The sequence below is a fragment of the Branchiostoma belcheri genome, unplaced genomic scaffold (genome assembly GCF_001625305.1).
Source record: "Branchiostoma belcheri isolate BF01 breed outbred unplaced genomic scaffold, Haploidv18h27 scaffold65, whole genome shotgun sequence".
NCBI lineage: Eukaryota > Metazoa > Chordata > Leptocardii > Amphioxiformes > Branchiostomatidae > Branchiostoma > Branchiostoma belcheri.
The window spans coordinates 1,765,882-1,782,124 of NW_017804298.1; the positions used below are offsets into that span (position 1 = coordinate 1,765,882).

General features: G+C 43.2%; 1 protein-coding gene across 1 annotated transcript; it reads left to right on the top strand.

Moving 5' to 3' along the window:
• Position 1: 1 nt before the first annotated feature.
• On the top strand, positions 2-11,067 carry LOC109483630 (hemicentin-2-like). Its single transcript, XM_019786669.1, has 4 exons — positions 2-392; positions 5,745-6,116; positions 9,077-9,457; positions 9,893-11,067. The coding sequence occupies exons 1-4, from the start codon at positions 2-4 to the stop codon at positions 10,243-10,245; spliced, it is 1,497 nt and encodes a 498-aa protein (XP_019642228.1). The 3' UTR covers positions 10,246-11,067.
• The last annotated feature ends 5,176 nt before the right edge of the window (positions 11,068-16,243 follow it).

The window sequence follows — 16,243 nt, forward strand, 5'->3', positions numbered from 1 at the left end:
TATGATGGCGTACGCTGTTGTCCTGTCCGTCCTCTCCTGTGGCCTGGTGCAGGTCCTGGCCACGCTGACGCCCGAGCCAGACGTGGTGCACGGGAAGGTTGGATCGGACGTGACTCTAACGGTTCGCCCACAGGGAGACCACAGCGTCATCGCCCAGACCTGGAACAAGCTGTACGGCGGCGTCCACAGCATGCGGCTGGCGGTGTACATGTACTCCCCCACCACCGGCACGGCCATGTCCCTGGGCCCGCTGGAGGGCCGCGCGACGCTCGGGCAGCACGGCTCGCTCGTCATACACGCCGCCCAGAAGGACGACGAGGGGCTGTACGTCCTGACGAGTTTGGTGGATGTAGTAGGACAGGAGGAACAGTACTTTGACCTAAAAATGCACGGTAAGTATATTTACAAGTACATATTTATATATATTCTTCTTTAATTCAGGTCCTTGGCCCATATGCATACATACAAGAACAGATTAGCTGGTGTGTTGCGCCGAAGGGCGGTTATACCGGCTACACAGATGCAGATACTGATTAACAAAAGAGAGTGAAACATGGCAACAAGCACAACGAAAATCAATCTAAATGCTCATGATCAGTCTCAAATGCTATACCCAAATCTTTGGCAAAATTCCAGTAGAGCCATGATGCTGTATGAGTAATTCGCTCTTTGCCGCTTGAGTCAGAACACTATTCAGTACACTATCTACTCAATCATTTCATGACACAAGCCCATTGCTGTCCTTACCGTCACCTTGAGTGACCGCTAACGTAGCCATATTACTAAGCAGCGGAAATAGGATAAAAGCATAGGACACTTACTTATTCCAATGTAGTCCTATCTGAAATGTTGTCATCCACTTTGCCAAGTTTCTCGCTGGATATGAATAATGTATTCTAACATACACTTTCATATCACTCAGACTTTCTGTGTTAAATCAAAAGTCGGATATTAAACAAGATATTTGATGATCGAGCTCGCCCATATATTTATCCTTTGGTTTACGACCTCAATCGTATCCGCATAAAGTAACATTGACATACGCGTACGCGTATTGCAACGAATTCCATGGCTATATATCGTTTGTTTTGCAAGCTTCACTGTTGCGTTACTAACAATGGTATATATTCCTGGGCCTAGTGGCACTTTGCCTGGTGTACTCCCTCAGTCGTATCCATATAACTCATATTGACACGCGCGTATTGCTTTGAATTTCATGACGTTTTCTTCAAGCTTCACTGTTGCGCGGCTAACAATTGTATATATATCCCTGGGACTGATGGCGCTTCGCCTGTTCGATTTCGGCGGAAACGGAACCTTCAATCATGCAGCAGCAAGGTGGAAAGGTCGCGGAATGTCGGACAAAGGTCACCGTTTCAGTTGGGGAGATATTGGGGCGCCATAACGAACTGTCTGCCGTCAGCCGGCGGGACACGATGGCTCATACATGTGGGCGGATTCAGACGATATGCCGTGTCACTGCAAACAGGATCCCCTATGCAATATGGACTAGAAAGATCTTGCCTAGACGCGTATGCCATGATAGAGTGTTCGATTTTCCGTAGAAGATAAAGTTTATACACCTTAGCTTCTAACTCAACAGTGGAAAGAGAGATAGGTAGAAGTCACTTTGTCACTGCAAAGAGGATCTCCTATGCAATATGGACTAGAAAGATCTTGTCTAGACGCATATGTCATGATAGAGTGTTCGATTTTCCGTAGAAGATAAAGTTTATACACCTTAGCTTCTAACTCAACAGTGGAAAGAGAGATAGGTAGAAGTCACTTTGTCACTGCAAAGAGGATCTCCTACGAGGCAATATGGACTAAAAGATATTGTCTAGACGCGTATGTCATGATAGAGTGTTCGAATTTCCGTAGAAGATAAAGTTTATACACCTTAGCTTATAACCCAACAGTGGCAAGAGAGATAGGCGGCAGGTGATTTATAAAGGACGCGTTGCTCGTATATTCAGCAACAATGTTCCCAAATGGGAATTGAACCAGTAACGCTGGGCTCGCCTCCAAGAAAGGATGCACCGCGTTATTCTGAATAGTTAGGAAATACGTGGAATCTGGTCATCAAGGTGACTTCCCTACCGTGCAAAATAAATGCGAAACGTCAAAGTTGTTTCGAATGACCTTCTGTCAAGGCTAGACGTGATTTACTTTCATTAAAAACCACAGGATGTGAAACAAAGGGTGCGGTGTCAGCCCGGAGTGCGCCTTCCTGGCAGCCCGAATGTCACGTCTTCCCCGGGAAGTAATATTCGTGTGGTGATTTGGCTGGCATTTCATAAAAATATGACTTAACCTTGTCATAGCCAATAACTTGCACCATATCTAACGTGCTTACGCCGCCTCCTCCAACATGGGACTAAGATATAGCCATGACAAGAAAGCTATTATGCCATCAAAAGAGAAATGGATTGTTTTATTAACCCAATAAAATGACGCAAATATTTCATCCCCGCGGCGCAGAAATAAAGACACCAGAGCCTTTACAGTTTTCTTTGATATCGGAAATCGAATTTTACATTCAATATTTAACCCTGCGCTCGTATCATTTACGACATTGTTCTGACATTATTCATCATTACAGAGGATGAATACCGATACTGATCATCTACATGCAGAGGGTGATAGCAAAGCTGCCGTTTAATTGAATAAGATGTTTTCACACTGGAGATCTTTGTAGATTGGGGAAAGATATTCGTACCCGTCAAACTCGTTGGAAGCCTTAATTTTACGGTGGGCACTTCAAGAATCTTATTCCATAATTCATGAAGACAAGCCGTTTAAGACTCATTTTCGCCTTAAACGTTTTGCAAATGTATCAGGCTCTTCGTCTAACTGCAATAAGTTTCACAAATGGGACCATCTAGCAACTTGATTGATGCTTTCAGCGCAGAATTCATTGCTGAACTCAAATTGCCGGAATAAATCTTCGACTGCAGAAATATTGCATCCCGTCAGAAAATTGCCTAAAAACTACCCATTTAATTATGGCGAAATGCTTTTGGCGATGCAAAGTATGATGAACGAAACAATATTAACTACTTTGCGGTGTCTTATATTAAGCTGGCGTGCGTGTGCCTTGAGCAATATTTCGCAATTTTCCAAATTGTGCTATATTTCCATGTACAGTATCTGAGAGGTACGTGGGTACCCCGTGATGTATATGCACGCTTAAAGTACCCACTTTGGCAAAGTAATTGAAAGTAGATCAACGGTATTCCACGTGATGGATAGCGGCTTTGAGTAGCGGGGCCGCGGCGATGGCACGATGTTGACGAATTGCAAACAAAAATCCTGCAGCAAACAGGCCGGCCGCACGGGTAGTGACTCGCTCGTAAGGCCATGTTGATTTGATTATATGGATGACATCCTCTGGGAACCCCAAAATTATGCGAACTTGCGAATAAAAAAAATAGCAACAAAATAAACCCTGATCATGAAGATTGAAGAAATGACTAGAACAGAGTGTAGTATGGCGAATAATACACTTTCCATTTCTTCACATTTTCCTCCTTTCCTTTGTACTTGGTTTTCACATTCTAAGACATTAGTATCGCTTCCCAAATTTTGTTGCAATTTACGGCATCTATTTGATTATTTTTCAACTGCTTTGCTACGCGTTTTTTTTTCTAGAGTAGGAAAAGAAGATCCACGGAGAGCTGGTAACAAAGATTGATGCAGAGTAGAGCATCTAGATTAGAATAAATCTAAACATTAGGTTACCATATAGGTTTGCATCAGATACGTCACTCAGTATGTCACCGCAAAGCGGTTCAATTGGCTGGACCTAACCAAATTCCATTTTATCAGAAAATTGAATCCTTACGGAGCCAACCGGCATTAAGCCTTATCTGGTCCAAAGTTTTCCAGTAGCTGCTCTTGTCGTCGACCCCGAAGTTATGAGTTGCCACTGACCATTGACGGCCGCGCGTTTAGGATCGTGGAAGACTTTGCCTGAAACTTCATACACATGGATTACTGGCATTAAAATGCGATATTACTGTAGACTATACTTCAGACTACAATGATATAAAACACCACATGTTAATGCACTTTTAAAGTATTCATGCATCCTTACATGAACCTTAAGTTTGGCATTCAGCCGAACGTCGAGTTATAATTTGATACACCAACTATAATTCAGTTGGTTGTGCAACAAAGTAAAGGCAATTGAAAACGCAAATGGCCTCAACCTATATTCCAGAAATTCGCTTCAGGCCACTAGAAATTCATGGGTCAGTCTACAAGGTGATACAACCTTTGACACTGTGTGAAATTGGCCGCGCGCGGTGGAAAGTACAATATTAAGGGATTATTCACAAGACTGGCGCAACTTAATCCCCATATTTATGTAGCCGTCCGACAGAAAGTGGACCATTATTGTTAGCAACCCGTGAAATTGGGGTGATGTACACCACATGCACGGGCCGCTTGTCAAACGTGAATCGCTTTCAGAATAAGAAATACAATTTTTTTTACTTCATACATGCAGATTCACATCCTAATGAAAGTCACTGTTGCAGCTAGATTGATCTATAGTCTGACTTAAGATACTGTAGATATGCAATTGCAAATTACTTAATGACAAAAACCGTCTTTGTTCAATTCTACGTTCTGTATTGCATTGTCTTGTCAGCAGGGCAAGCCCTTTGTAATATCCATTGTCTACTTAGGCAGCCGCTGGCTGCATCTCATTAAGGAGATTATAGTGAAATAAGCTATGAGCTCCTTGATCTCATTAACAGCTGAACCAAAGATAGATGAAAGTATGCTGCAAGTACAAGAGACGATATATAGAATGTAATTAAGTTAAAAGTTTACTCTTAACTTCCTAGGATCCTGCAGTGCCGAATGGTAGTCCTTGGTTGCTCTGCTCGAAGTCAACAAGTTTATCCAAGATTTCTCTGCCGCTCTATTTTATCAAGGGAGTTTCGACAAGTACTTTCAACATTTGCACATTCAACACCAACACAAAAACATCACAAATTGAACCGTAGCAAACTAATTACCAAGCGGAAATTATGAATTAGACTCATTTCGTTGGTAGCTACGCGCCCCAAATGTAAAATCCTACCACCCCAAGAGACAAGTTGTGCTGATTTGGCACCTTGATAACGATGTAGACACGGCAAATTAAAGGTAATAGCGCCATAGTGGCTTCCCTATCTACCTCAATGAAAGGTAATCAGTCAATCAGTGCTAGTGGTGTGCGATAAAACAGAATCAATTTGATCTCAGCACCCTACAAATTAGTCCTTTCTATCTCTGTATATTGCTGTTGTCACTGATTAGGTTAGGATCTCATTTGTCACGGAAAATTAGTCCTAATGGATAAGAGTCTTAGAATACTGCTGCAATATAATGTGCAATACATTTAGCCTAAGGATATCTTGTTATGCAATATACACTATTTCTTTCATCTTAAGATGCTATGGATTTCAATATTTGAAGTTGTTTATTTCCCATCAAGCATAAGCTAAGAAAGTACTGTGCTATGCTTGGGTCTTTTGAAAAACTTTGTTGTATCCAGAACCACCGCCTATCTAGGTCTATGCCTGAATGGTTTGGGTTAGGATCAGGCACGGTTCTGCATAGTCTCGGCGTATGCAAGAACGTGGATTTGCCTCAGATACGGTTCTGGATACGCGTGGACTATCCAGAACTTTAATTGAACACGGTTATGGATACGGCAGGCGTCTAATTCAATTGTTCTATTTTGCCCGCAGTTCCCCCGCAGATCTCGTTCGGTGAACAGAGCCCCCTCCACGTGGTGCAACACTCCCAGGTCTACCTGAACTGCACCGTGAGGAACGCCAAGTCCTCCACGGCGCACGACATCCAGTGGAGGAAGGACGGCTCACGACTCTGGGGACGAGTCACCATCATCGGCAGGGATACCCAGGGAATGAGATTCACCAACTACCATCGCGAGGGTAACGGACGGAGGATGGAAGTGGAAACCGCCCGAGAGAGCGATGACCTCTGGACGTCTGTCCTGACGTTTCAGTCCGTACGGAAAGAAGATACAGGCAACTACAGCTGCCACGCCCAGCATAAGGACGGCGCCGTGTCCGCTAGTCTGTACCTAGAAGTCTATTGTAAGTATAACTAGAAAGGTAACATTTGCAAAGCAAATGCATAATGTTGACCTTCGCATATGGTCTCTGCTCTGTTAATTCTTACTCAAACACATTCACATATATGGTGACGGGAGTCAAAATCCCTCCTACTATAAAATTGCAACATTATGTAACCCAACACCAGTTACCAGGGTGAGAGGCACACCAGTCTGGTTCAGGTCATTGACCAGGTCAGAGGTGAGTGTTTGGAACGGAAGAAGAGGAAACAGAGCAAAAACAATGATGTTTTCCTTCGGTAAATATAATAAACCCTCTTTGCTTATGCCTCACTCAATGTAAGCATTGCAAGTAAACTATCATCAAATCACCAAGCCGCGTTCTTACACCCAATAGGATATACCTGTCTGTAGCATCAAACTACTATCATGAGAGTCATAAAGTAATACTTTGTGACCTAAATCCATATTTGGATAAGTTCAAATCTACCAGTGTCGATCGATATCTTCTGAGCAATAGCTATCTTATCTGTGCTCCCTTGTTAGCTCAAGGCTGCCGACTGGATTTGAGATGGTTTGTTACGGAGATAAAAGATTTAATGCATTATTCCCTTTGATCTTTGGAAAAACAAGCCAGGCCTTTTATCACATGCACATTAAAGCAGCAAGTTCCTGGGAAAGAGATACCGATAAACACATTACCTGAAGTCATATTGTAAAGGGTGCACTGGAGGACTTTTGAATATGGCGTGACACCACGTGATGCTAGATAACCAATCCGAAGATAGCGTGCCAACATCAGAACGTCATTGATTAATTCAAGGAGGTTAAAAATCAAACCTTATTTAATTTAAGTCCCTCTGTTCCTGAAAAAATCATAAATCGTAATGATAATTATATCATAATCATTTTCAACGTGTACTACCGTAGACTACGACATCGCTAGCATAAGCTATAGGATTTTTTCACCAAACTGACAAGGATTTTACAGGCCATCTCCTGACATTTGGGTCGTTTTCTTGACATCTTAACTCCCAACAATACAACGTCATGTCAGAGAGTAATGTCATTGCTACTTATTACACTTCCATATATGCCTTTCATCGCCGGCATATTTCAGTCTTTTATCACCCCTTTATAGTTTACGACATACGCGGAGAGGAATTACGGATCGAATTTTTATTACCCGACGAGTCGGCATCTATTTCTGGAGCAGATTTACCGTAGGGTCTAATCCTAGTTTCGTCATACCACCTGATCCCCTTGTTATAATCCACATCATGCGAGAATAACACTAATCTTCTAAATCCTGTCGCAGGGAATTTCTATTCAAGTCTTCAAAATGAAGGCAGAGGTTTTTTTCGAGTTGGAAATAAAAATGGGAGAAAATTATTACCGACGTCGCATCGACTATCCGCGTGAATTTTATGAGGGATGAATCAGGCGGATGCAGTGAAAGGGAGAGTGATGAAACACCGTTACGTTACGAGACGCATCGTAAAAGTGAAAGTAAATCACATCAGAGACGAAGCATACGGACGCACGTTGTTAATGTCACAACCAACCAAAATAGAAAGAAATGAATAAAGGGTAATAATTCCTTTTATCGGCCAATCTATGTAGATCCCATGCTACGGTATAGGCCTTATCATCTAATATATCTTTAGGATGAAAAGCAACGTAATAAGTTCCTCTTTATGGTATAGGACATAACAATTGCGTTGTTATACTATAATACATAACTATGGCATCATTATAAAAGGGAAAATATAATAATAGTCAGGGAAGCTACGGTGATACGACATTTAACGAGGAACAGTTTGACGACAATTCGAACAATTTGCAATATTCAGAGACGACAATTTCAACAATTTGTAATATTTAGACCGCAATTTCTTTCAACATTGGAAAACTCGTCGTATAAATTTGTCGCAAATCGTCTGGAGTGCCATTTTTCGCAACACAATTTGAAAAAGACCAATGTTTCCTAGAATGAAAATAGCATAGGAATTTGAGCTCGGTAACTTACTTACGACGTGGACTGTTGCGTAAGAGAATACGATTAGCCCAAATTTACATCCAAATTAGTGTTAGCAATTTGTAATCCTCGTTTAAACCAACGGTTTACGGTCATCTATCAAATTTGCGTTACGGGTTTTGCAGTCGCCTGGAACTTTTTAACAGCCATCTTAACGCGAGTTGCTGAACGCCGTGGCAGTCTTACTTATCACGATAGCAAGCCATGGGCGCCACTCGAGACATTTCACCAATTACCGCGCCAAATTGCTACCGACGCGATAGGACATCCAACAATCCAAGCTTAGCATTCATCCCTCGCCGTAAGATCCCGTCACAAAAAAACACCATTAGCAGAACAAAGCGACCGTTCCTGCATAAAACACTATCGTTATCTCGCGCTTTACGTCGGCGTAATTTCTAGTTTAAATGTAATGACCAGTTTTGGCAGGCGAAGATTGGTGATGAAATCTCGAGAGCGCACATCTCGCGAGAATTGATGGATCCATGAACACGCCCTCCATTAAGCAACAATTAATGGTGCGTGTAGAATGGACGGAATGAAAATGAGAGACAAGTGTTGAAAATGGGCCATACATTTCCCTTAAACAGCAGGCTAATGTCCGTTAATGGTACCTTCAGACAACCCATAACTTTGACGCCAGAAAAATCGGTTTCTTCCGCTCAATTTATAGTCCACACTTACTGTAAAAGGGGCCGATGTTTTCGAGACAATCTGGAATCAGCAATGTATACGCTTTGCATTGCAAGTCATTTTCATAACAACTTCGCCTCAATAGTTCGCATTCATGCATATAAATGTCAATTTAATTACTTCGTATGAGAGGTTACAAGACGCATAGTTGAATCAATGATAGTGTGCCCATCATACCGCAAGAATCACTACGCTTTTTTGTAAGACACACATTTTGTTCACAAATATTTTGTCCATCGCTGCCGCTGCAGATGCTGCAAAGATCACCAACATCTCGGACTCGCCACAGGTGGTTTCCGCCGGAAGTAACGTCACGCTGGAATGTGTCGCCCAGGGCAACCCTCCACCAATCCTCGCCTGGCACAAAGACGACGACCCCCAGCCCCTCACGTCCACTTTCTCAGACGCCAACGGCGAAACGGGGCGCTTGAACTTGACTTTGATGAAACTTGACGAGAACGCCAGCGGAAACTACACGTGCGTTGCTACCAATGGAGTCCCTATGGGCAAGAACGATCAGAGAACTGTGCAGATTTACGTGTTGAAGGCTGCGGGCACGTATCCTCCCTCTCCAGTCATGATGATCAGCTCCCCCAGACCAAAGACAGAGCCAAACACCATCACAACTACAGGTACTCAAGGCGATTACTCATTACGCCTATGTTCCTCATGTAAGCCTTACTAGGACGATATATTGCTCATTGCATGCATCTGGTTCGCTTACTTTATTCTATCCACGATCCAGTTACTGTTTCGCTAGATTTTTCAAAGGTCAAGGCAGCGTTGTTAGTCTCCAGCAGACACCTTTGCAGCTGAATAAATAATCGAATTCGTCCTAGAAAGTGATATATAGCTGGCTAATTTGTCCTACTATGGCCGGCTGGCTTTGTATAATTGTCTAATTGAACGTAAGTGCCAGTTTGAATTGGCTGTATGGTCACTTCGCTCACTCGGTGGTTTATTCAGTGGTATAGGTCACTGACCATGCGTTATGTCATTGTAAGCATTTAGGGGACAGTGGGTCGTTACCTTTAATGTTAACCTTAATGTCTTCTTCAATGATTTAGTTGCTGTCCAGATTCCAACAATAGAAGAGAAGGAGTCCTTACCTCCAGTCCAAGAGGCTAAGCCACCCCCAATCCAGGAGGTTCAACCCCCCGCGGTGGAGGTTAGACCCCCCGTCCATGAAGTGGAACCTCCCGACGGGAACCTGGAAGCAGACGACCCGTTCTACGCCACGTTCGTGACGGTGGGGATCGTGACCGTGACCGCCTTCTCCCTCCTCCTGCTCATGATCGTCGCCGCGCTGCTCTGCCGAAGGACAAGTTCATCCACCAAGGTCATGCGGACCCACATCAGCGGTGACGTCATCAGACACAGACCGCTGAACCCTGACGTATACGCAAATGTTTACCGATAATGAAATTGGCAATTGATTTGCGAAAAGACTTTGTAGAAAAAGGATAAAACAATAAAAAAATAAAGAATAAGGAAAAGGGCGAACGGACCAAATCTCGGACAAAGACAAGCAAATAGGATGGTGTGACTACATCATTAGGCAGTGGAGTCTGATTTATGTTGTTGCTTATGGTTATATCGTTGTGTTTCTGAAGTTGCCGTAAAGTTATCGTGGTCTAGTAACAGGGAAAACTCTTGTGTTTTTTGGAAGCCGTCACATTCGTCGTAAGTCGCCGTTCGACTTTCATGTCGTAGGAGCCGTGACATGCAGGCCATGATAGAATGCTAGGCGATGACAGAGATCTAAGACTGCATTTTCGATAACAAGACAGCGCTGAATGTTGTAATGTCCATGCAGATCATAAGGTGGCCAGGCAGTATCCAGTGGCCAGAGAAGTGTCCATTAGCCACCGTATGATCTGCTAGGAGATTAAATGTTCTATTAACCAAGGGATGCCCTCAATTTGCGATCGCACAATGATAATACGACGAATGTGCCTAGGCCCTAAAGAAGAATCTGTAATATTGGCATACCGTATGTAGCAAAGTGACTGTTTGATGCTGTGGTTTTGTGGTATCCCAACTGTCGCGCGCAAACGTAACAGAAATGTTTTTGCAAGCATACTCAAGTAACTTTGCACTCACTTAATCCACAGGACGATAAATGTACACTTACAATCATTCAGAGACTATATTTGGATTCTGTCTGTTAGATCATGGATCATAGGATAACAACAGCCTATGGTTGTTGTGTGGATGTACAGATGAAATATAACATGTTTTGTGAGCCTATAGGCTACTGTCTTCAGGTGGCTGATTATGATATATAATGTCTAGCTCTAATTTCCCATGATGGAAAACAGTGGCCAACGGTCCAAACATTTGAAAGAACGTTGCATTACGGGAAGATGCGTATGGTTAATCTGCTAAGTGATGGTGGTTCCGTTTGTACACATTTGGCCAGACCGAACTACAGAGAAATACGTCTATAAATTTTTCCCAGTGCCCTTTATCAAATGTCAGGGAGTCCTCCTGAACTCTGCTGCAGAGTCCCAGGGGGCTGGCTGAACTTTTCAGGGGGTTAAGAGTGGCATACAGTCTGTTATGTGCAGGTCGCACCAGGATTTATTATGGCTGAAGCTCATTGTGTTGATTGAATCTGCTTAGCAGCCTGTGTGTATCGATGACATCTTACGGATACGTACTCCTGGAATGAATGGGGAAGCCTGGGAGGGAAATGGTGGTCTATAGAATAGACTGATTATAAGTAAGTCTTTCGCGTGTGTTTTGCTTTTATCTCATACAAGGGAATAACACCGATGTTTCGACCGTGACCATCGACCTTCGTCAGGAATTTGACCCACTAACCTGGCGCGCACTGACCAATGGGATGTGTGACGTCAGGAGGGGGGGTCAAAGGTGCCTGGAGGTCAACATGTATACCTGCCGCCGTCTCGGTTCAACCTAAGTTCTGGGGCTCTGGCGTAATGGTTGGAGGAATTTTCTGTTGTGGCATTAGCATTGTAAGACTTTTATCAGTTGCAACCATTAGAACAAACGAATTTGTAGGTCGTAATTTGCGATTGCAATGCCCCCCTCCCCACCAAGAAGGTGGATGTCAATGTTGATGGCATACACGAACGGGACAGCACATTAGCGAACAATCATATCAATTAGGAGTTCATATTACATTCGGAGCTGTGGATAAATGCCACAATCGTTCAGCTGTCACATCAAAAGAGAAGTGAGTTAAAGAGCCCGGCGCTGTGATAGCGGCGCCAATTATGTAGCTGTCAGTCTGAGCACGCAAACGATAAACATCCCTTTCTGCTGAACTAATGAACACGTTCATAGGCAGTAACCATTCATCTTGCCAGCCGTGACGGGCCTTCTTCCGCCTTAATGGCCGAGTCTTTTGTGCGCGGAGCTAGGCGGGATTACGGGGGAGAGATTTTGAAGAGAACTCATTTTGGCAAAGATATGAATCCGGTTAATCAAGCGAAGAAACAGTCGGAATAGCTCTTCGTTTGGGCTTTTCGGAACTGGGATGTGAAATTATTAATCAGCGCTGCCTGGACTAAGATATGACTGTAGCTCAATAGCTCCATTCAGGAAAGTCATCACAATGACACATCAATCCAACTTGGTCTAGCGATTTCGAAACGTTCATTTGGCGAGGTTTATATTAGCTATAAACTATAAAATCCAGCCCAACAAGAGTGGAAACTACATAATGCAAGTGCACCCCATCTTGCCAAATACGGCTGTATTAGTATGTTGACGGTATCTTGCTTGAGGCATTCTAGTCTAACTAACATTAATGAAATAAAAAAGTTTTTCTTCTATAAACAAGTCACGTTTCAAAATGTCGATGGAAATAACTTTCTTAAGTCCCTCCGTGATCAGCGTCGCATATCAGATAGGTTTGGAAATGCCACGGCAATAAAATGTGGCCAATAAACTTTTTTCTACAGCCTGCACATAATATCGCTTTTAATTAGTCCACTCTTGCTGTTATCTATGCAATTTTCCAATATAGCGACTTAATAAATGGATGGATGAATGAATAAATGAGGGAGTGGGTGAGTGAGTTAGTGAGTGAGTGAGTGAATTGTCTTTATGGCATATTCACTGTTGCAAAAGAGTCTAAAGGCAATGTTCGTGTGTTGATAGCAAACATTGACACACACACACACATCCATACCGAATTTCAGATCGTTTGGGTTTAATACTACAGCTTCAGACCTCCAAATATACATTGTTGTCCCTGAGAATAGAGCATGTGTTGAGTGTCGTCAGTGGCTTATATAAGGATAATAACATCTACTTGGAGAACAAACCCGTAATGATGGACGCGGCCCTACATTACCTCCCCGGTGCAGAGGTGGTATTGGATGATGTGATTTATCTCCCTACACACCTTTGCAGGCTGCCACCCGGTCCAGACCTGACCTGACATTCCATCTCAGGAGGGACATTGAACTTTTCAAAAGAGCGCCATGATTTACCGCTGCAGCCGGGATCACCTTTGGGTTACAAAAACACATTTTCTTCAACCGCCTGCACACTGTCAATAGCAGACAAAGGAAAACAAGAAAGAGCTTCAATGTTAGCGTTATACGTCTGTTTAAACAGATTAAAATTAATTCAGGTCTTAAACTTGTCACATGAAGACCCGGGGGTATCACCTTTGGTTTATAAAACACATTTTCTTAGGCACTAGCAGACAAAGGAAAACAAGAGAGCGCTTCAATGTTAGCGTTATTCGTCTGTTTCAACCGATGAAACTTCACTCAGGTCTTTAACTTGTCACATGAAGACCCGAGGGGAATATACTTTTGCAATAATCACCTGCCCTGAGGTTAGAAATCCGCATTAAGCCCCGTTTATTGCTAATAATTAACCTGTCAGGATCTTAGTACGGCCTACTGTTTGTGGAATAATGCTCCCAGCATGGGCAATCACACAGAGTAATTACATGTGACAATAAAAACTCGTACGCCCGTGGGTCTACGACTATACAAACTACGTGCGTTTGTTTATTCCATAGGAATTGTTAGCGTCGGGGCCCAACAGAAGTGTATACATTTCAGAACTATCGATATCTCTGTGTCTCGGATATGGGATTTGTAGAGCAGAAAAATGACAATGAAAACTCTCCAATCGTCATCTAAAACTCCTTGCACGTCTATTTCTAGATTCCTTCTTCAACTCGACCAATTTCATCTCCCTCTCTGTCTATTATTTCTCCATCTATATGAAGCAAAATGTCCCAAACAAGTCACGTGAAACCCTAACATGTTCTATCCCAGCCCTACCAGGCTTAGTTGCCGCACCGTAAAAGTTGTACTTGGGTAATGAAGTAACATACAAGCCTATTACCCGCCAAAGATCAATCTTAGGCGGCAAGTTCGCAGCCTCTTTTACAACGGCCGTCGGTTCGATCGTATCTCCGCTTTCAACTCTCTAATGGAAAGCGACGCTTCCCTGCGGCTCAGAAGATGGTGTGCGCATTGCAACAACCGAGAGGCAAGTCATCACGACTGTACAGTGTGTGCTGATGCGGGCCCGCACTATTAGGCCACACCGACTTAATTTTATGGATGACATCCGCGCGCGCATTGATTTTCGCCTGTTCTAAAAAAAATAATGATCACGTCCTCCGAGGCTCTGGCCTGCCTCTAGAGCTGGGTAGTGCATGGTAGTTAGCGACAATACGGAGCCCGGCACCCAGGCTACCGAAGCTCCACGACTCAAGAAATCAGTACATTCGTACAGTCCCGATTCATAAACTCCGCAAAAAGCCAGCATGTGCCGGCTTGTCATATACGTCGCTATGTACCGATGCAAATTCACCATAATACCAGAATACCATACCAAAATAATACCAAAATACCAGCTTTGTATTCCTTTGGTTTAGTAGCATTTTTATTTTTGGCCGAAATTTTTTTTATTCGCCCGCGCGCACTAGTTTGGGGGTCTTCAGAGGATGTCATCCATAAATTAAGTCGGTGTGGCCTTACCTTTGAGACACGTTGTGAAACACGTTGTTCATTACGTGCGGCTGATGTAAGCCGTACGCGCGGAGTCTAATGAGTTCGCTTGTCACGACATAAAGTGCTCGTAATGATCATAGACGTCAAACTCAAGTAACATTTAATACGTGCACATAGATACGAATGCCGCATGCTAATTGACTATATCTGCTCCAGTCGTTTTCAAAGGGAATGTTTAATCCCGGTTTCATTGTATCCATCAATATTTGTATAATATCTGAAACATCTGCTTTGAATAATGTGGATATCCTTTGCCTATTCGTTGTGACCGCACAGCTAAACACGTTTGTCTATCTGCACAAATAATGAAAGAAATGCATCACCATAGATAGATATGTGTTTGCACTGCTCTATGATTACTTTCCAGAGATAGCTGTGGAATAAGTATACTTTGTCCTGAAAATCCTGAATAGGCCGGCGTCTTTCAGTGACGACATTCGGCGTATTGGAATATGGATGATGGACTCTAAGAGCTGGATGTGTGTGTATAGGCGAACAATGTTGAGAAATAGCTTCCGGCTAGCGGAGGTTGTAGTTCAACAATGACTGAGCATTAGGGTTTCTGGTTATAGAAGACGCATGTGTGGACCCATTACTCGCCTAGCCGCTCATAAAAACACAGGAAGAACATAGTTAGGAAGCCCATAATGGCGCTGCTCCGGCCTGGCTTTGATCTGCTTATGTAAAGAATGATAGCACTTTACTGGTAATGATGTCCATAAGAAAAAGGCGCATGTTTTCTGTCATTTCCTGTTACATTACGGGATCTGGTTACGTCCCATATATAATGCAGCCTGACTACATCATGACTCTGGCAGACCTTCCACTGGCCAGGCCCATAGACTGACTACATCACGCTTCTGGCAGCCCTTCCACTGGCCAGGCTCATAATGGCTTGATGGCCAACTCTTCTGATTCCGGAGAATCGGGTACATCTTAATCCTGTTGATCTATATATACATACTAACATGGACCGATTATTGTACTCGTAAGACTGTCTGTTACCATAGAGTTGGAGATTATGATTACTGGTTTCCACGGTGACAGAGAATCCTGAGCTTGTATTGGTAGTTCTGGGGATAGGAATAGTTTCTTTTGTTGCCATCTACCCACATACTAACTATCATGACAATCCATCCATACCTTGTTGAGTTATGCTGTAAAACAAACAAAGCCAATCACGGACGTTACCAAAACATAACCTTGTTGGCGAAGGTTAGTCTCCGCCAGACTCCTTTACAGGCTGAATAAATAGTAGAAAATTACATCGGCCCCAAAAGAATGTAGCTGACATAGATGCAGGCAAACTGGACCCTCTATGGCCGGCCAAATCACCTGGCCAGCTACAATCTTTTTAGGCGATTTCTACCATTTATTCTGCCTGCAAAGGAGTCTGGTGGAGAT